Genomic DNA, 22,753 nt, shown 5'->3' on the forward strand with positions numbered 1-22,753 from the left:
TAATGAGGGAGTCCAATGACGGGACTTGGTCACCTGCAAGAATTTGGTCACGCACATGATCAAAATCTGAATGTAGACTTCTCAAGATAAGGACCATGTAGAACTTGTTCAGCTTCCTATTCACTTCCTCCAACGATTTTGCTGCAAGAAATCTCTTCAGTTCTTCCACTGTTGCTCTAGCTTTACCTACATGCGCAATCATATCATGGCTGGTTTGTTTGAGAGCAGCAACTTTCTGGGTTGCATCAAACAAACTTTGAATGTCGTTGGAAAATATCTCTTGTGCCTTTTTCCAAAAGGAACAACATGTTTTGAATGATCTAAGGATCTCCAAAACATCCGGTTCAACAGATTGCCATAGCACTACACACAACTGAAAATCTAGCTTTTCCCATTCAGCTCTCTTGTCATTTGGAACAACATCAACTCCCTTTTCCAAGTGATCATGATATCCTTGGCCGAGAAACCATAACTCCACGGAAGCAGACCAAGACATATGGTTTTTCCAGTTGAGTTTGGAAGTAGTAATGGTGGGAGTTCCAGAGAATGAAAAAACAGGACCGGAAGAAGCCATTTTTGACAAGGAAAAAGCAAAAAACTAACGGAGTAGAGTGGAGGAAGCACAAGATGACACGCAAACACTGCACCCGAGGCTGGAATGTGGACAAGGGAAGACGACGCTCCGTTTGAAACAGGTCCGGCGCATCAAGAAGAGGAGAGAGACAGCTTGACAAGACAAGACATACGGTTGTCTTCTACCACAAGCTAAGCAGGAAATTAGGTAAGATAAAAAAACAGAAAATACACATAATTCTAACATATATATTTATGATAAGTCATGTTTTGATTTTGTTAAATTTTTTTAGAGAGAATCCAGTTTTTTATTATTTTTTAAGAAATTATTAAATGACAATAATATCCCTGAATTTAAAAATTTTAGAATAAGAATTGTTTATATTTGTTTGTTCTAAAATTTTGACGTACATTACTAATACACTCCAACAACCAAAAAATAAAAAAAGAATGTGTAGAAATTTGCAATATATATATATATATATATATACTCCTTACACCATCCCTACATACACTATTTTGAATGTTTTCCAACCCATCTAAGTCATTTTTGGCTTAAAGAAATTGCTTTAGTTTTGCAGAGATCGAACGTCGATCAAGAAAAAAAAAATCTGAGGAAAAATGATGTCCATTCATTGGAAATGGTCTAACTATTTAAAAATCCATATTAACTATAAAGGTCCTACCGGGAGTCGAACCCAGGTCGCTGGATTCAAAGTCCAGAGTGCTAACCACTACACCATAGAACCTGTTTGTTCATTATATCTAGCATCACTTATCTATTTTAATGTCATTCTTGTCTTGTATTTCCCACCTTTGAATTTTAAGAAACAATCTTAATCGTACTTAAAGACAAAATAAACCTAATCCGCTGATAATTCTTTATTCGTTAGCCATTTGAAAGCATCACTACAGGAAAAAAATATTAATTATAAAGTTTATGATATATACCTTAAGCTTAATGGAACATTTTTTTTTCCTCTGTAAACTTGTAATTTTTGAAGAAAAAAAAAATTCTGATTCGCTAATACACATATACCAACAGATCCAAATTACCCAACTTATAATTACAAATGACAATGACTCGTAATGTATCCTTAAAAATATTAAGATAAACGTTTGAAGGATGAAATGTTATTGGTGAATTATCTGCAATTATATTCGACGTTTGACAGTGTAACTTTGTGGAAAAGTTGAATTTATCTGTATAAATCTCTTGAGGGGAAAATGAAATTAATAAACCAATGTTTTTGGGGGGTGGATGAACCGATGAAAGAGAAAATTTCATCCATCTATTCAAATGCTGTAAGATTTTATCTACACACTTTGTGTATATTTGACACTACTCATTACTTCGTGCTATAAAAAATGTCAATCTTTTTACTTTTGTCACATAATACAGTAAATTTTGTAAGAAAATAACATTATTAACTTTTGTTTCTATTGATACTTATATTTAGAAATTGAAATGCCGAAGTTATGGTGATGAATTAACAGTTAATAATACAAGTTAGGATTTATAAATTTATTATATATATATAGTTGTGAGCATGATTTATCAACAAGGGTGGTGGTGCAGTTTGCTAACGCGTAGGTCTCATAGCTTGAGTTATCCTGAGGTTGCGAGTTTGAACCTCTCTCACACAAAAGTTGTTTTTGATTTGTTTATTATTTAAAATTTCTTGAAGACTTCTACTAACTAGGCTTAAGTTCAATGGTCATGCAAGTGTAAAACTATATATAAATAGTTGCCTTGCCGACACTTCTATACTCTTGCTTCCTTCTCACCTTGGAGTATCTTTAAAACACCTTACTTACCTCATTTTTTATAAAAAGAAATAACTGGATTTTTTTTAAAATGAACAATAACCACAATTAAGTGGGTCTTATTGCATTTTTTCTTATTCCATTTTTGCATGTGAGAGACAAGGCGTAAGTTTCAAGATTAAAGATGACTTAGGAATTAAGTGTATGGTCAAGTAAAATGGTCAAAGAAAAGAGAAAAAAAGGACACTGCAATTAAAATGTCACATTTTATATCCACCATCCACGAGATCATGTGGAAAACTTTTAGGAATTGATTACAGCACAAGTTATGGTATATTGCTATTACTTGACACTAATCTTTCAATTACGTTTTAGATTTTCGAGCTGAGAGGGTATCGGCCCGGAACTCTTAATACTTTGCACCTTATGAGTCAGATTAGAGATACCACAAGACACTAGAGAGGCATTCAAAATTTGATTATATTTTTATATCAAACATAATAAACCCTGCACAAGATTAGAAAAAAAAAATGATACAATTGATGCCAATTGACTGTTGTCAAATCTTTTCTTTGAATGACATGATCAATCTGTTTTACAGCTAGAGAAAAGAATGACTTTTGCTAAGGCTAATTCACTATATCATCACTAAATTTCTAGCCGGATCCCGCTCTTGGTTCTAGAGAAAAACTTTGCAAAGCCATTTCTACTCCTCTCAGAACTGACATGATTTGGCAAGGCCGGCGATGATGTTGATGAAGACGATGAAAGCGACGAGGTTTCCTCATTTTTGTTTAAGGATGGACAAGAGCTACCATCAGCCAACCTTGAAGAAATGGAATCTCTTTTAGGCGAAAAAGTGCCATTTGAATGAAACTTCCACAACTCCCCACCAGCTTGACCAATGAGTGATGGACTTGCTGGAATGCTTGCAGTGTCAATGAGGAAATCTTCTAGTGTAGCCAGGGATTTCAACTGATTCCCCAAAGATGCTATTGTTTTCTGGCACTCGGCAAGCTTTCCGGCAGCCAGTGCTAGGTCCTCCTGGCATAGATAAGTTCACAGGCATTACATGAGTTGGGTAGAAAGTATATATAACCAATTCCTTACTATTTTGTACATGATCAATGATAAAAGTTATGAAACATGTAATGTAGATATCAATGATGACCAACCTGCTTAATCTTCTTTTCTCCGTATGAGCTAGTTGTTGACCTGAGCAATTCTTCCTCCAATTCCCTACACTTCATTGCAATTTCTTCTGAATTAGCCCTCTCCTTATGAAGCTCTTCTTCTAACAAGTCAACCTTTGCTGATTTTCTTTCTAGCTTTTCCTCCAGGTCCTTACACTTCATTGAAATTTCATCTGACACAGCTCTCTCATTGTCAACTTCTGCATCTAATAATTCAACCTTTGCGGATTTGCTCTCTAGCACTTCCTCCAGGTCCTTACACTTTTTTGCAATTTTATCCAACACATCCCTCTCCTTAGCAACCTCTGCTTCTAATAACTCAACCTTTGCAGATTTTCTTTGTAGCTCTTCCTCCAAGTCCTTACACATTTTTGCAATTTTATCTGACACATCCCTCTCCTTAGCAACCTGTGCTTCTAATAACTCAACCTTTGCAAATTTGCTTTCTAGCTCTTCCTCCAGGTCCATATACTTTTTTGCAATTTTTTCTGACACAACCCTCTCCTTGGCAACCTTGGCTTCTAACAAGTCAACCTTTGTGGATTTGCTTTCTAGCTCTTCCTCCAAGTCCTTACACTTCATTGCAATTGCATTTGGCATGTCCTTCTTATCAAGCTCTGCTTCTAGTATGCTAACCTTTGCAGATTTTCTTTCTAACTCTTCCTCCAGGTCCTTATACTTCATTGCAATTTCACTTGACAAATCCTTCTTCTTATCAAGCTCTGCTTCTAGTATGTCAACCTTTGCTGATTTTCTTTCTAACTCTTCCTCCAGGTCCCTACACTTAATTGCTATTTCACTTGACAAATCCTTCTTCTTATCTAGCTCTGATTCTAGTATGTCAACCTTTGCAGATTTTCTTTCTAACTCTTCCTCCAGGTCCCTACACTTCATTGCAATTTCACTTGACAAATCCTTCTTCTTATCAAGCTCAGCTTCTAGTATATCAACCTTTGCAGATTTTCTTTCTAACTCTTCCTCCAGGTTCCTATACTTCATTGCAATTTCACATGACACAGCCCTCTCCTTATCAACCTCAGCTTCTAAGAATTCAACCTTCACAGATAATGTTTCAGCCTCAGCCACCATGTCCAGTAGGTGATTTTCTACCCTTTGCTTTGATTTGTAGGCATTTTCTACCTCTCTTTGCAACTCCTCCAATTTCTCTTGTGCCTCCCTCAACTGAAGCTGTGACTCCTCAATACACCCTTCACTTTTCATCAAAGCTATCTCTAGTTCAGCTTTATCAGCTTCCACCTTCTCTAACTTTTCTTTTAGCTCATCCATTTGCTGATTCATGATCTCAAACTCTACTCTGAGAGAGCTTTCTTTGTTCATGCATTGATTGGTAACAACTGACTCTTGGACCATGGTTTCCTTCTCACTTTCAGGCAATGCAACAAGTCGTTCCATTTCAAGGAAATCATCCATGAGATCAATTTTAACAGAATTGGATGGCGTTTGTCTGCATTTTTCATTCTTGAACTGATCAAGCTCGGCAATTAGTGCAGATGCCCATGAGTCAGAACAACTTGGCTCACACTTGTTTGGTTCTGAGCCATTGATCTTGTTGGCTTCAGTCTCCACTGCAGTAAGTCGATCTGCACTGTCTGATAGACTATCTGTTAGCGATTCAACACTAAATGAGGACTGAACAATGGATTTATGATCATTCGATAAGGAAGTTCTAGAAGCCATGCTCCTCAGTCTCCGGCACTCGGCCTCAAGCTTGGCTACTTTCTTGATGCTTTCTAAATGCTGCTTGCTAGCTGTCTCAGCAGCTTTAGTGCTTAGATCCCTCTCAATTGTTCGGATTTCTAGCTCTTCTGATTGAACTAGGATCTCATGCCTGAGAGCCAGGTTCTCTTTCTCCAAATATTCAACCTTTTGACACATATCAAAGTCAATAGAAGAAGACTTGGCTTCTGAAGCATCTAATTTGTTCTGGAGCTCAGTGAGTTTGTTCTCAAGTTTAATTTTAGCTGATTCCAATTCCTGTGTCTTTTTTCCAACAGCATCATAGATATTTTCTTCCTGCTCTTCTCTTGTCTGCCTTAGCTGCCTAACACACTCCTTAAGTGCTCCATCTAGATGAGTGACTCGATCTTCCAGAACTGAATTCCTGAGAATGACGGTGTCAAGTTGCTTCTTTAAAACAGCCACTTCATTTTCAGCCTTTTCCCAGCCTAAGTTAATGAAAATGGCAAGTTAATAGACAATCTAAACAGGGAGAAAGAGAAAAGGAAAGAAAACAATATACCAAGGAATCATACAAGGAGATAAGATAACTAACATGCTAGTGTCAGCATGTATGTGTCCCGGTTTATCATATATATGCCTCTTGATCTAATGTACTATTGAGATAATTCAGATGCAATTTAACTTCTAATTTCAATAAACCCTACCCATGAGCCTAAGTCCTATAGTCCTAATCCTCCTTTAAGATAAGGAGGAACTTGGTGCTTTTCTTGTTCAAGAATCAGCTGGTGCATTGTTTAATAGGCACATGTCAGACATCAAAGTCCTAACTCGTAATCAAGAAATAAGATATGATCACCAATATTTCTGAAAAATTACAGGGAACAGTAAAGGAATGTACCTGCAATGGCTTCCTCAGCAACTTTGGCATGCTGCTTAACCAAGTCTTCTTTGGCATTGGCATTCACTAGTGCAGCAGATAGCTTCTCTGACATATTCCTCAACCCATCATTCAGATCACCTTCCTTTACATCTATTATGTTTTCATTTTCTCCATTTTCATCATTCTCTGATGAACCATCACTTGCAATGCCAGCAGCAGGTAAAGATTTAGAGGTGACTTCTTCAGGCAATTGTTCATTGATAAATGAACTATGGTTAACATCTTCAGCATAGCCCCTAGCTTTTGATGTGACATCAGGTGAGTGGTTACTTCTACTAGGAGATTCCTTCAATGCCTCCTATTTTCAAGTTTCAAAGACACAAAAATACTAGACTTGTCAGAAAAGAACGGATGAAAATTGATGGTAAACTTCATTCAGATTGTGAAATGCAGATACATGGACATTACATGCTTAAATTACCAGGATCACAAATTTATTTCCAGGAGAAGGCATAAAAGATATGATATTCATGGTTGACTTAGACCAATAACTGGCAGAGAAGTTGTTAAATTACAATCCTGGATACACTCAACATTGACCTTAATGGATTCATTTTCAGAACTGCTAATAAATACGGGCTGTAAAAAATGTGAACTTAATTTCAATTATGTATGCATGCCTATATAAAAATGAGCTATGTCTACTAGTCGTTTATTCAAATAATTTATGCCTAAACAGAAACAGAAATCTAACTATTTTTTTCACATGGGGAACAGACCAAAAGGAGGGACAAGTAGCTCGAGCCTTAAAGAGTCTAGGGCTAGGCCCTAGGATGAATAATTTAGTTGAGGAACCTGGTTTTATTCAAAAAACCTGTCAATTCTACACGACTTTTTCAGTCTTTTCAGTCACTGAATTTCAAAAAGTTATACCGATGACACAAGATTCAAAACCAAGCATATGTAGCAAATGTTCGTATTTTGTGATTATAAGCACAATTCTTATATGTATATTCATCTCACACTATGACACCGGAGCACAGAAATCAGAAGAGAAGGAAAAGCACAACCAGTGAAAACAATCTTAGCTTGCCAGTAAGTGATCAATTAACTTTATCCACTAACAAGTAAGGAATCTTATGTTTTCACCACACAAAAAAGGAGTCAAATTATAATTCAAATCTTCTCACTTGTGAGATACTAAAATGAATCCAAATATTTTAAGATGAAACCAAATGCTAAAAAAGTCATAGATTAGGTATCCCATTTTGCTACTATTCAAGATTGTTTATCATACCTGTTCATCTGAGTACCTCTCAGAATGAGAAGAAACAGATCCTGAACTTTCAGTTTCACCAGAGCTCTTATCAGAAGACTTCCTCTTCCATAGCCATCTCGTCTTATCCATCATTGGGTCTAACAATCTAACATTAGCTTCAAAACTGAAGGGCATTCATCTGCAGACAAAGTACCCAAAATGTTCAGAACCTGATTCAAAACCCACCCTAAAATCCAGTTCAAAATATCAACATTACGATGAAGAAAAGCATGAACCAAGATGCTCCAACCTACTTGCCCATTCAGACAGCACAAACCCAGAAAACACACTTCCCCTTTAACAACCTCACTGATTCAAAAATAAAAATCAAAATAAAAAAGTGGGGAAAAAAAAAAGAGAAACTTTGCTTAACATTCTCCTCCAGCTTTGCTCATAAACCCAAAGCTCATAAAATTAAAAGAAGAAATCTTTGATCTTTCAGCTCCATCATCAAGGGCTAAATCCTACACAATTCTTTGTACCTCATTAGGACCCTTTTCTTCCTCCACACTATTGAAATTTAAAACCCAACAACTACACAACATTCTGCAGCACATTTACTGACCCATGATAATAAAACAGTAGCTGGCAAAAGAAAACAAAAAAGCTTAATCATTCATGTTACCCAATTCCCCAAATGAAAAATAAAATAAAAAATCCCAAAACATGAGCTACCCATTTCAGCCATTGAGCTAAAAATGCCTCAAACATTCCAAAAAATCACTGAAAACCAAAAAAACAATTAATAAAAAAATAGTCTTCAATTAACAAAAAAAAAAGATCAAATACCTTTGACCAAAAAGGCCAACTGCAGAACTAGCTGGAGGAAGCAAACAATAAATGGAGGCAAAAGAATGGCTGAGAGTACAGAATGGAGATTAAAGAGTGTAGAAGCAAAAGAACAAAGGTATTAAATGACACCAATAAAAAAGTTTAAAAACAACAACAATAATATAAAAAAGGGGGTAGGCAAAAACTCTGTAGAATGTCAGTAGCAGTGAGCGTTTCACATAGCAACGTCTGTGTGTAAGAACTAAGAAGTGGTAACAGATAATGAATGGAGGGGGCTTCTATTTTCTTTTTCTTGTTTTATTATTACTTACCTTTTACGTTTATTATTATTTTGGAATATTAAAAAATTAGAGGGCCACGTGATTGTAAATGCGTCAGAGTTGTGAAATTCAAGAGGTGGGTGTGTGTACCAGTGTGAGTGGGGGTGTGTGACAGTGTGTGAGACCACAAACAACTTTTTCAGCTTTTTATTGAAAAGGTTTTTTGTTTGATTTTTAATGTACTAATTTGAATGAATTTGAGCTGCTCTTGTTCCCGCCTATGCTCAGGACAAAAAATGTTACCTTGTCCATTTCGGGTTTGGTTGTTTCATGTTCACAATTAACTTATTTGATTCTAATACATACTTTAATATTATCTCTATTTTAAATTTATTGTTGATTAAGGTTTTTTCTTTCTTTCATATAATAAAACATCAATGAATTTGAAATGAAGGGAGTATAAAATTTTGGGCTTAGGTGTACAGTGGTTTTTCCTATTATTGTTTTTTGGCAAATTCTTACAACTATTGTCTATTGTTATTTCACAAATTTGATTATCATCTAGCCAAGAACAGACGTCTACCGAAAGAATTTCATTAAAAAAAAACGTGTAGCTGGCACTAGAATTTTCAAGACTAATAAGAAAGAAAATAGAGGATTTGTTTATTTTTAAGTTAAATATTTTAAATTAAAATATAATTAAAAAATATTTAAATTATTAATAATAATAAATTTCAAACTTGCTTTATGTTTGGTTGTGAGGAAAGAAAATGAATAAAAAAGTGAAATAAAGTAAAAAGTAAGGATTTTTTTTTGGTTAAATTGCAACTTTAGTCTCCTTGATTTGATATTTATGTGATTTTGATCTATGAAGTTTAAAATGATCGGATTTGATCCCTTAAGTTTTAAATTTGTGCAATTTTGATGCACTTGCCTAATTTCTAACATCTGACCCCATTGACCGTTAATATACTAACGTTGATTATTGTTTACTTTTGTTAATGTTATAGCTTAGTTGCTAAGTTCCTAGTAAATGACTAAACACATTTAATTAGGAATTTTTTAATTGAATAGTCATCTTCATGTTCCTATGTTCGAACAAACTGGTCAGTGTGAGGCTTTATTCATCGTTTTGGCTTTCGTAAATGGTGGTGGGGGTGAGGCTACAGTCATTTCTGGGACTGGTGAGGGGTGAGACTTTGTCATCGTTGTCTAAAGGAAGATCAACGGTTGGTGATGGTGGTTATCGTGGGCGTGAAACAAACGCATGGTACACAAGTAGAAAGAAACACAAGACAACATACTTTTTAAGGTCAGATTTATGATATTGTGATAGAAATGTCTCGGTTGTTTATGCTTTTCTTTGTTTATTGCATTTGTTTGGGTTTGTTTAATTGAATGTGGTCCACAGTGTGGGTTTTTTAATAGGGAAAAACATGGGCGTGTGGAGTTATTTTTGGGGTTCCTAACTGGTATCTGTCATATTTATGTTGCTGGGTGTTGAAATTTTAATTATTTGCAAAGGCAAGTCCCTAATTGTTACTATTTTGGGGGGAAACTTAATTTGTTGAAAGTTTGTTTGTCATTTTGTGGTTGTTGTTATCATAAATCACAACACTGTAGTGCTTTGCCAATGAAGGAGGAAGTGATTTTGTTGTAATTAATGACAATTACAATGGAAAGGAGGGTGATGTACAAAGGAAGGGTGAGGGTGATGTTTTTGATACTAATGCACAGGGTAAAGGTGATCATGTTGCTACTGCTGATATAGAGGGTGAGGGTGATGTAGTTGTTGTTCATGTACAGGGTGAAGGTGATCATGTTGATGCTACTGATGTAGAGTGTGAGGGTGATGTAGATGGTGTTCATGTACAAGGTGAAGGTGATGTACAATGTGAGTGTGATGTACAGGGAAAGGGTGATGCTAATTCTTCTGAAGATGAAAATTATGTTGCTAAAGATAATTCTGACAATGAGTACACATTTATGGAAAATAGTGATTATGGGGATAGTGATGTTTTGGACACACCACCAAGCAATGGAGATGAAGGGAGAAAGACCCAAAAGTTTCCAAGGTTTAGAATGCCTGAGGATGATGTTGAAATTCGCATTGAAAAGGGGATGATTTTGAACTCCAAAATTGATATAAAGGTGGTTATTAAAACACTTGCAATGGTGAACAAGAAGAATCTGATCATTCAGCAAAATGATTTGAAGAGGGTTGTTGTGAAGTGTATACATGGTTGTCCATTCCATTTACGGTTTAGTAAGTCAAATTAGAAAACTCATTGGCAGGTGGTGACCTTCAAAAAAATTTATGCATGCTTTAGAACAACTAGAAACAGGCAAGCTACTACTGAGTAGTTAAGAATGAAATTCATCTCTTTATTAAGGCATGCACCAAACATGAAGATAAGAGGGTTAATTGTTGTGGCACGTGAGAAATGGGGTTGCAAATTGTCTCGTTATTAGGCTCACAAAGCTAAAAATAAGGCACTTGAGAAAATACAGAGTGCAACAAGGAAGCAATACTTTCATATAAGGGATTATGCTCTGGAGATTATGAGGAGTAACAACAATAATACAACCATTGTACAGAGTAACATGAGTAGCAGAGGGCCAATTTTTTAGAGATTCTATATTTGTCTTGAGGCATGCAAGGTTGCATTCATGATTACATGTAGACCACTGATTGGACTAGATGGCTGCTTTTTAAAAGGTGAATATAGGGGACAACTTTTGACCGCTATAGGCAAAGATGGCAACAACCAAATGTTACCTATTGCCTATGCAGTTGTTGAAGCTGAAACTATAAAGTCATAGTCATGGTTTGTTGGGATTTTATTACATGACTTGAACAATAGTCAAGAGAAAAATTGGGTCTTTATATTTGATCAACAAAATGTATTTTTTTATTAATTTTGATTTGTTATTAATGTACATTTCAATGGTTATTAATTTTATTTGTATTTCTAAATCTCCGGGCTTGGTTACTATGATAAAGGATGTTGGTTCAAATGTTTAGCATCGTCTATGTGTAAGACATTTGTATAGTAACTTCAGAAAAAGGCATCCACATGCTCATTTGAATGAACTAATGTGGCAAGTCGCAAAAGCCACCACTATGCAGGAATGGAAGAGAATTATGTAGAAGATAAAAGAGGGTGATGAAGGTTCTTAAAAAGAATTAAATGACCTAGATGCATCTTGTTGGATCAAGTTATCATATGATGTAAGTTGTTGATGTGACTTGCAAGTTAATAATATGTGTGAGGCATTTAAAAAATGTACTCTAGAACTAAGGGACAAGCCAATTATCATTTTGATGGAGGGTATTAAGGTATATTTAATGAAAAGAATTGTAAGTCATAGGGAAAAGGTACTAAGGTGTAATGCTCCAGTTTGTCCTAAAATTCAAGAGATTTATGAGAAGAGAAAGAGAAAGGCTGAGGGTTGGACTCCCGAATGGTGTGGTGATGATCAATACTCACTATTTGAGGTGTCTAAGAACTTTAAGAAGTTTGTGGTCAATATAAACAAAAGAACTTGTAGCTGCAAAAAGTGGGATCTGACTAGCATCTCTTGCTGTCATGGGGTAGCTTGCTTATGGCACAACAATTATAATCATGAGGCCTATGTGGCTGCTTGTTATAGGTACATTGTTTGAAATAGTTACACATTTGTAATGGCCAACTAACATTGTGGTCAATGTTGTAGAATTTGAAAAGGAAAAGAGCTTCACACTGATATGTTCCAAATAAGGTTTACAAATTAATTTTTTTTATAAAAAAAACTACATTTCTTCATTTATGTTTACTTCATTTAACTATTTGTTTGTTTGTTGATGTTTGTAGAAATCAAGGATGGAGCCAATCTTTAAGTCTAGACTTGGTGAAACATATGCATCAGCACAACAAGCACATATTGCTTAATCAACTACACTTGTACCAGCTCCAAATGGTTCAACATAATCAGCATCTACTACTAATTCAATTGCATGTGTTAATTTGAGAACTACAAGGTCAACCACACATGCATCTATTGCACCCCCATAGAGTTAGGGTAATTCTAGTGCACCTCCAATGATTCAAGTTAGTTCTACTGCACCCCCAATGGTTCAAATTAGTTCTATTGCACCTCATGTGAGTCGAGCTTCTTCTGCACGTCAAGCTTCATATGTGTCATCTCCTGCACCACTTGGTAGCCAAGCATCATCTCCTGCACCACCAATCAGCCAAACTTCATTTGGTAGATCAACCAATCACAATGTAGTTGAATTTGCACCACAGACTATGCACCAGTCTCCAATGAAAAGAATTTGCTTGGATGTGGAGTGAACTTTGTAGTTCCTATGAATGTTTTGTGGTCTATTTTGAGAATATTTTTTTATTGTAATTTGGATATTCTTGATACTATATTTGTTGTTATGTATTTTGATTGTTTAAAAATGGTGTGTTTTGGTACACTTCAAATGCCTATAGACCATTCTTAGACATGTACTCATTATTGATATCTCTTTATATAAAAAGTGGTGATTAATCTCTGTTGAAGATCTTGAGCATGCACAAGTTAAGCATTTTCCTCCTAACATAGTCTATTCCATACTTAAGGCCAAGATTCAAATCCTAAACAACTTGGTTAAGAGACATAAGTCGCTGCTACCACTTATGTCATCTGTTGTTGGTAAAAGTAGTTTAGTTGAAGTGAAAAAGAGCATAAAAATGAAATATTTGAATAGTAGTTTGATAAGTAAGAAAAAAAGAAAGAGAACTTAATATTATTTATTAATTATAAGGCTTAATTACACAATTATCTCTTAATAATGATTAAAAGTTCAATTGAATATCACAATTATTAAAAAGTTTCATTAGATCCTATAATTATTAAAAATACTACAATCGTACCCTTTCCCTCAATTTCGTTAGTTTGATCGACAAAAGTATACATTTTTACATCGGTTGTATTGACAACTGATGTAAAACAAGAAATTTGTGTGTGTGTGTGTGTGTGGAATATTGTAACACCTCATATTCTAGTTCAAAACATTGTTTGAAAAACTCTCGTTAATTCTTTTTATTCTTGAAATGTGTATCAATAAATTAATATCTTCTTCAAAATTTGAGTGGTATACTTTTTTTAAAACATATGCAGATAAACTTCATTGTAAAACTCATATAAATAAATCCCATTAAAAACATACAAAAGAACATTAACATCATTTCTTGAAAGTCGGTACAATAAAAAAAACTTCATAACATGTTTACAATAATCACTATTTTCGAAAAGATATGAAGCTTGCAACAGAATAATTAAATACAAGGGTGAAATGGCAATCTTCATACATAATAATAAAAAGTATCATAGTATTGTGTCACAGTAAAATAAAATGCAATTACAACCCATAAATGTATGAAAATAAGTGTAACATGTAAATCTGTAATAAATATGACTATCTAAACCTAGGTGTACCCAACTCTAAAATGGATACATAAAAAAGAAATCCTAGGTCTCAAAGCAGATATCTACCTGACCTAAGGGACCAAATTGTATCTAAGACAGATCCTCAAAAGGATCATCCTTATCCTCCTTAGATGGAGGATTTAATTGTCACAACAACTATTTGTACTCCTTTATCTTTGTAGGCATGAGATCATCATGGTCTCCTTTGACGTTGATACCTGACAGTTATTGATTGTAGGGGTTAATCCTTTACTCCTCAAACGCTACAAACAACACACAAAACATACAACTTATATAACCATGGCATATGGTTTTTATAGGTAAACAACACTCTCAATGCCCTAGAGCGCATAACTATTACACTTGACATAAATGACTATAATTCTTAATGCCATTGACTATCTCCCTTGACACAGTCAAATACTACACTTGACATCATTGATAATCACACTAGACACCACTGACTATCACACTAGACACATAATAGTACCCAACAATGCCTCCAAGCCTCCTAGGTATTGGTGGTCTTACACACCGACATAGATGACAGTTGGGAGTGATCGCCACATACGAGTACAATGTATATTGATCCCTAAGCTTCCAACTCCAAAAAGTATAGTCTCGGAGTTCGTCAGGAGTAGCAAAGTGAGGCCTGTGAGTTCTTCGCACCAAATTAGTGTATTAAATGTTGGGTAGTCACCACTTGCTAATTTCCTCAGGTTTTTCAAACCTCTCCGCCCACTATACCCTAGTGTACCCTATAAATCATCCATTTCTCAACTCATACCTCACCATCACAGATGGACCATAATCATATACCTTACCATCTCATAGATGTAACATAACCACATGCCTTAACATCTCACAAATGGACCATAATCATATACCTCATCATCTCATAGACAAAATCTAACCATAACCACCCATCTCACAGATGAAACCTAATAACAAAACACGTCATGTCACAGATGGGACATAACTAATGGGACATAGCCCTCATGTTGCGCACATCACACAAAACAAACATTCATACACACACATAGAGATACAAATTACTCTCAGGAAACCATTTTAGGCCCCTCAAGTGATATAAATCACTTTTCACACAAATCTACCAAAAATTTGACAGCATAACAACTATATTTATAACAAGAAATTTGTCAAGGGTTGGACACCCTCGGGCTCAGACCAAAGTGCGTAAGGTGAATATCAATATATTGTAGAAATATAAATCACAACTACAAATACAAGTGCTAGAGTTCACATTCTCTTGGTTTTAGGCATTCATAAGCAATAATAAAATTTCATCGTTCATTCATATCTTAACAGTTAGACTAGCAGACAATATATTCACTCAAAGCATAACAATAGTCATCGACATGCATACAATCAATCTCAACATTGAACATGACATTCACCTTATATCTCAACAATTACATTAACAGTATCCATAACATTTTGAGGTATAACAATAACCATCAGAGAACAATTGCAATTAATTTAAGCATTGATCTTACAATCCACAAAAATTACATACAACATCAAATTACAAATTGGAGAATTAATACAAGTTGGTCCTCATGGGTTTAGTAATTTTGTTTGTCTTAACTTACAAGTTCACAATGGATCCTAGAGCGGTTCTCATGGCTCCCTAACACCTTCCCTAGGATTTTCTTCATTCTAAATCCAATTTTAGTCTTAGAATTACCAATTTAAGTAATGTAATGTCCGGTATCAAGCTACTGTCCTATTTCACAAAGTTTCACTCTTAAACTTGTCTTCAAATTTCTAAGTGTTCCGGAAATCGGTTATTCATAAATCTTATATGTTACCTTACATTTTAACACCTAATAAACTCATTTTTAAGGTCAAAACTTTAATAAAACTAGTCCATGCAACTCTCACCGCCAGATTATTTCCGTGACAGATTTTGTCCGACAAAATGTTCTAAAACTTGTTTTATTCATAAATTTTGCTATAAAACTTTGATTTAAGTGAAATTTAAGGGTAACCCTATGCTTTAACATTTAAAGAACTCATTTTTAACATTCAAACTTCTAGAAAAGCAACATATGATCCAGTTCTAGTCATGGCAGTAGATACAAAATTTTAAACATCACAACAACATGTAATGAAGCCTAGTTTCCAAAGACAACAATGCTAGGGTTTAAGAAGTGAAAATGACTCCCCTTGCCTTAAATGAAGCTTCCACGAAATGGTCAAGGAACAAAGGTTCAGATCTTGAAGTCTCAAGCTTCAAAGGATGAAAAAAAAATTGAAACCAAACATAAGGGCTTTGCATGAAAATGATGAAGAAAATAAGAGATTTAAGAGCTTCTTTACCAAAGCTTTGAGAAAAGGAGTCTCATGACACTACTATGAAGCTTGGAAGAAGATGAAAATGGTGGTCTCTTCCTCCTTGAAGGTCTCATGCAAGAAGAAGAAAATGAAGGCTGAAGTTTTGGTTTTTGGAGAGGAAATGGTGAGAAATGATGAAAAGTTATGCAAAAGCTATGCCTAATGCTATTGATAAGCTCACTTGACAAGCTTGAATGACCATTTTATGGCCATATGTAGGTAGTTTTGCTTTTGAATGTTTAGCTAGAAATGGATAAAGTAGGTATAGACAAAAATGATAAAATTTCTTTTGCTATGATAAATCTTATCCTAATCTTCTAGACTAGTGTGATAACTTTCCTTGAGATATTTGTACTTAGAGTGAACCTTCCACATAGTCTACTCAATACACAATGCAATTTTTACACAAATGAAGATCTAGCTCAATCAATTTCTTTCTCTATCAAGCTTTACTAAATCAATTACACACACATACACATAACACAAAATTTTGTGATTAAAAACATACAATTCATACATGTAGAGATGACACAACAAAGTTGTTTATTTAACTCTAAAATAAACAAACCCTCTATTTTTCTTTCTTATTAGTCTGGAAAATTCTAGTGCCAGGTACGCGTTTTGATTTTTTTTTTTTATGAATTTCCTTCGGTAAATGTCTCGGGTCATTTTTGGCTGTTGCAAATAACAGTATTGTAACTTTATGAGGAATCAAATAAGTACATTGTTGTTATTTTTCTGTCCTTGTTTGCTAGCTAATGATGCATGGCCCGAGTAGGGAAAGCTTGTTGTCTTTCAAAACACAAAAGAAAATGTATCAATTTCAGTATTTCAACCCAAAATTATATATATCAATACTACAAAACATTCATTTTATGACGCGCAATCTACGACGGTTGTAAGGGGACCGGCTTAAAAAGTGGTACGGTGGCATTCTTGTAATTATTTTAAGAATCAGAGTATTTTAAGACACACATTCTAAGACAGTTATTGAAAACCGCCTTAGAATGTTATATGTAATTAATGTTTACGCCGGGTTTTACTAAAACCCGTCGTAATTTAGGAAAAAAAAACAAAACAAAACGTGCAGTAGCGTCCTCCCACCTTCTCATTTTCGAATAAACCCTACTTCTTGAACCTTCCTCCCTGCTGGCCTCCACTCTCGACGTCTCTTGAACTTTCTCAACTAACCCTCTCAGTCTCACGCTCTCATACTCATTCGCTCAGATCGTTACAATCGGAACCAAGAGGTTGTAGAAGCTGGTTGAGTTCATTCGGGAGCAAGCACGAGAGGCCGAGGAAGGATCGCAAAGGATGGTTCACGATCTTTCCGGTTCGCCGGTGGCCGCAGCTTCCATGGTCATGCCTTTCACCGCTTCGCTCGGTTTGGACCGATGAATTCATCGGGAAGGGTGCGATAGGGCAGGTCTGCCAGGTCATTGGTGTCGTCGTCGATGTCAAATTCGACGAGGGTTTGCCTCCGATCATGACCGCGCTGGAGGTTCTGGATCACTCGTTGAGGCTTGTGTTGGAGGTGGCGCAACATTTGGGTGAAGGCGTTGTCTGAACCATTGCTATGGATGCCACTAAAGGTGTTGTTAGAGGCTAGCGCGTTCTCAACACTGGCTCCCCTATTACTGTAAATACCTAATAACTTGTTATTTATTATTAGTTCAACCTTGCATTTGGTGAATTCTACTTTGCTATTGTGTTTGGATTTGATTTGATTTTCGTATCCGAGTTGTTGTTTCATTGTTGAAAGAATCCCATCTTATCTTTTGATTGATTGATTGATAGTTTGTATCCTACTGCATTTTCGACATTTAATTTAATTGGTATGCTGAAATTGGTGGCCTTTTAATCGATTTTACTGTTATGTAATTTATACTTTTTGCTAACTTATGATTTGTTTATTGTTTGATTTGGGTGGATTTCAATTTCATGATATTTCTTTTAGCTTGCTCAATTTCAGTTAGTGTCACTTTATGCTCATATTGTTTAAAAACAAACTGTCATTGTTTTTTGTTAGTTTCAAATAGTCTATAGTTATTATATTTTGTTCTTTTTGATCTTGATCAACTGGTCGAATCTCCTCGTAGCGTACTTACATTTTTGCCTACACTAATTTAGCTTCTTTCTTTTTGTTACTTGCATTTATTTTCTATTTTCTAATATAGTGTTTGCATTCTATTCAGGTTCTAGTTGGTAGGGGTACCCTTGGCCGTATCATAAATGCCATTGGAGAGCCTATTGATGCCTAGGGAGAAATTAGTAAGAAACGCATAAAACCTTTTATATATATAAGATCTGATATATGATTTGTAGATATTGTAAGAGTCTTTTTTGTCATTCTCATGAAACTGATGGTAATCATTTTGAATTGCCTTAGATACTGAGCATTATTTGCCCATTCATAGAGAAGCTCCTGCTTTTGTTGAGCAAGAAACTGCACAACAGATTCTTGTTATTGGAATCAAGGTATTTTTCCTTTTTATGTTTTTCTTTTGTAAATGCATTTTATCTAGTCTCCTTCATTAAGTTACTTGTGCAAGTGTGTCTTATGACTGGTTACTGATTTTTGCATGAATTTTTTGTGAACAGGTTGTTGACCTGCTTGCACCATATCAAAGAGGAGGAAAGATTGGGTTGTTTGGTGGTGCTGGTGTAGGAAAAATTGTGCTTATTATGGAACTTATTAACAATGTTGCAAAAGCTCATGGTATGTATGTACACTTAGTTTATTCTTGGTAAAATGTTCTTTTACCTTTCCATGCTGTATGATGCTGTCTGTTTCCATTGTGGTTTCTCTGTGTTTGCTGGTGTTGGAGAGTGGTGTCATTAAGCTTGATGCAGGTGTCATTGAATGCATTTCATGGCATTTTTAGTATTCTTCATAATACTTTCATTTGGGTATTTTATTAATTTTGTCTAAAATGGTTTTTTCATGGTATTAGACTGAAAGCAAGTGTGCTCTTGTGTATGGTCAAATGAATGAGCCCCCTGGTGCTCATGCCCGTGTTGGTCTTACTGGGCTTACTGTGGGTGAACACTTCCGTGATATAAAAGATGCGATGACAGTACCTAAGTGCTATATTTATAAAGCTAATTCTTAATAAAATAATATTTCTCTGAACACTAATATTTGTCATTTGATATTTTTAACACAGTGATATCACTTAAATCTTTGAAAATATACATTTTAATGTCTTGGTTCAGCTAATAATTATAGAGTTCTTTGATCACTATAATATCACTTAATACTGCAACACAATCACTTAATATCACAAACCTTGATCACTATAATATCACTTAATATTAGAGTTCTTTTTTGTTGTTCTATGATTTAATTTCCATCTAATAATGTGTGGTAAACAATTATACTGCAACACAATTCAACCAGTTATGATCCTCATCAAATATTTTCCGCAGGTCAGAATGCTTTACCCCCCTCCATATTATGTTCTACATGTAGCATGTTTGGTATTGTGTCCTAGACATGGTTTTTCACGTTTACTTGTAAGCAAACAGTTATAGCTTACAGATTTTGTAGCATAATTGACGTGATTTCTGGTTTTGCAATGACTTTCCACACAATTTTAGTTGTATTTTCTTATTTCACAATTTCATACTTTTGCTTCATAAGTAATAGATGGCTTAACTCATATAAATAAGGGGAGGAAACCCCTTCACTTTTTGCCTCTGTTCTCCTTGATTTTTCTGGAGGGGTCTTTAATTATTCACAAATGCCTGTGCAGTCCAAATATCAAGGTTTGTGAAGTAATTATGAGTTAGAATCTGTCATCAGATTTTATCCTTGATTTCAACTTTAATGATGAATTTCAACTTAATTATCTAAATCTAGGTTCCTGGGTGAACTTCTATGGAAACATTGGGAAAGTTTTTATATCCTTGGTATGTAATCCCTCACTCCTGTAAATTAATTGGATAAATAATTTTAAAATATGTATAAGATAATTTTAAAATAATAATATAAATAATTAGCATATTTAATTTAGTTGACTAAATTAATTATTATTCCTGTAAATTAATTGAAATCATCTGAAAGAGATTTGTTATATGAGCTGTGTAGTAAACCGTAAAGCCCGTTAAAGTTTGTGAGTTTCTTTTTATGACTATACCTAGGTCACTAAATTTAATAAATGAATTCTGATTTGTTTCCTTTTTTTTTTTGGAAAAACTAGAACCATTGCAGGTATCCATATTCTATGATTCTATTATAATGGATCAATATTATGTAATATACCCTGATAACAAGAAAGGGCTTACTTCCAGGTATTATTATGTCGTTTTATCTGATTTTTACCTCATCCTAGTGGTCTAAGACGGCTTGGGTTGTAATCTCATTCTGCTATTGTCTATATATGATTTTTTTTTCATTTCAAAATCGTGTTTGCACCACTTCTTTTATTTGATATTTAATTTTATTAATGTGATTGCGGAAAAAATATTGATATTAAATTTTATTATGAAAATTAAGATTAAAACATATAACTTATATGATTTTTTTTATAAAAAAAACATATAGTAATTTTCTTAAGTAATCATGTAAAAAAAAACATATAGTAATTTTCTTAAGTAATCAAGATTAAGTTGTAGCACCTTGACAGAGGCCAACATACACACCGTGTTAAATCTGATCTCTTTTTTTTTTTGCAACATTATTCCTTATATGGATCTTGACAACCTGTGTTTATACTTTGTGGTAAATATAGTTAACTGTTGACTCTCGTGTTAATTTAGAACATACTTTGAAGTTTGCTTTGTTTGCATTCAATGAATATATTGTATGTCCAATTTGAGTAGGCTACATTGACTACTATGATTCAACGAATCAAAGTTTCCTTTGTATGTTTTCTTCCCAGCTTTGGGTCTGTTTCTTGTGGATCTTTGTTATGTCATTATAATTGTAAACATTAGTATTTCTTCTGGAGAACAACACTAAAAAAAATGCAACCGAAGAGCAACACAAAAAAAATACAATAAAAAACGCCAAAAAAAAACCAAAAGAAAAAAAAAAGAACATACTAAGACGGTTTCGGGAACCGTCGTAAAATGACAATACATACTAAGACGGTCCTTGAAAACTGTCTTTGTATGTAATCTTCGAGCATGGTCTAAGACGGTTATCTAATAAACCGTCGTAAAAATCCAGCACATACTAAGACGGTTATGGATGACCGTCTTAGTATCTCATAGAAAATAATCTCTTTCTAAGTTGGTTATTGCAATAACCGTCATAGATATACAGGACATGCTAAGACGGTTATTTCGAAAAAACCGTCGTAGTAAACAGGATAGCATGCATATATAGAGACAATTTTGGGAACCGTTGTAAAATGCTTCACTTATAAAGACGGTTACAAAAATCGTCGTAAAATCTATTTTATCTTTTACAACATTGGCATCTACGACGGTTCAAAACTGTCTTAAAATGCTCTCTACAACCGACTTAAAATACATTTTTTCTAGTAGTGTATATATATATATATATATATATATATATATATATATATATATAAAATAGCAGTGAGGCTTTAAAAGAAATGAAAAATTTACAAAAATAGAGTAATTTTATATAAAAACTACACAAATTGATAGATTTTTAAAATATTATAAGGTATGGATTAGTCGTGTTTTAAAATAAAACTTTATATAAAAAAAATATATTTTAAAACATGACTTTAGAATTATATTTTTTTTTCAAATATTGAGGTCGTGATTCAAAAACATGACCTCAAATATTATATATATATATATATATATATATATATATATATATATATATATATATATATAAAGGGTTGACGATGTGATGCAAAACATAATTTTAGCATTTTTTTAAAAAAAATTATGACGTTTTAAAGTTTTGTTTTAAAACAAGTTGTGTTTTAAAACGAGTTAACTATTTCATGTAATATTTTGAAAATCTATCATTCCTGTAATTTTTTTAAAAAAATATCCCATTTCTGTAAATTTGCCGAAAGAAACTGTAGGGTCGATCGGCATTGCTTTCACGTCATTTTCTTTGAGAAATTGAGACATAACTAACCAATGACCTGTTATGAGCTCTCTTCACTTCACTATAAAAAAAATCTGTCACGTCTTCAATATATCATTTACGAAAAAGAAATAGTTTAAATCTAAGAACTTACAAAAAAGAAATAGTCTTAATCTTCTGTATTGATGAACGGACAAAAAAGAAATTTCATATTATTTGAAATTTATAGAATCTCATATTCAATGCCTTTGATAATAATAGTTTAAATATTATATTGTTTTATGCAAAACAAAATGATGTTATTCAGTCAAAAAAAATATGATGTTATTATGTCACGATATAAGTTTTCTTTATTTGATATTATTAAATAGTTCAAAATTCAAATAAAGAAGACATTCTTCTTTAAAAAAAATACATAATTTATTAATAATG

General features: G+C 34.0%; 1 protein-coding gene and 1 non-coding gene across 3 annotated transcripts; both read right to left on the bottom strand.

The window, feature by feature from the left end:
• Positions 1-1,250: 1,250 nt before the first annotated feature.
• Positions 1,251-1,322, bottom strand: TRNAQ-UUG (transfer RNA glutamine (anticodon UUG)). The gene has a single exon. It is a non-coding gene; the product is annotated as a tRNA-Gln (tRNA).
• A 1,557-nt stretch (positions 1,323-2,879) lies between these two features.
• LOC100784260 (filament-like plant protein) lies at positions 2,880-8,567 on the bottom strand. 2 transcript variants are annotated; one of them, XM_006593536.4, is made up of 5 exons: positions 8,222-8,567; positions 7,412-7,571; positions 6,133-6,472; positions 3,516-5,719; positions 2,880-3,384 (listed from the first exon to the last, which is right to left on the bottom strand). In XM_006593536.4, exons 2-5 carry the CDS (start codon positions 7,565-7,567, stop codon positions 2,989-2,991), a joined length of 3,096 nt encoding a protein of 1,031 aa, XP_006593599.1. In that variant the 5' UTR covers positions 7,568-7,571; positions 8,222-8,567; the 3' UTR covers positions 2,880-2,988. The 2 variants fall into 2 exon arrangements, with proteins under 2 accessions (XP_006593599.1, XP_006593600.1); XM_006593537.4 differs by lacking the exon at positions 8,222-8,567 and adding an exon at positions 7,687-7,904.
• Positions 8,568-22,753: the final 14,186 nt, after the last annotated feature.

The sequence above is a fragment of the Glycine max genome, chromosome 13 (genome assembly GCF_000004515.6).
Source record: "Glycine max cultivar Williams 82 chromosome 13, Glycine_max_v4.0, whole genome shotgun sequence".
NCBI classification, from domain to species: domain Eukaryota; kingdom Viridiplantae; phylum Streptophyta; class Magnoliopsida; order Fabales; family Fabaceae; genus Glycine; species Glycine max.

Coding starts and splice junctions, on each gene's coding strand:
- LOC100784260 (XM_006593536.4), bottom strand. CDS start 7,567: ATGCCCTTCAGTTTTGAAGCTAATGTTAGATTGTTAGACCCAATGATG. Junction 5,720..6,132: donor TGCTGAGGAAGCCATTGCAG/GTACATTCCTTT, acceptor TCATTAACTTAG/GCTGGGAAAAGGCTGAAAAT. Junction 3,385..3,515: donor GAGAAAAGAAGATTAAGCAG/GTTGGTCATCAT, acceptor TATCTATGCCAG/GAGGACCTAGCACTGGCTGC.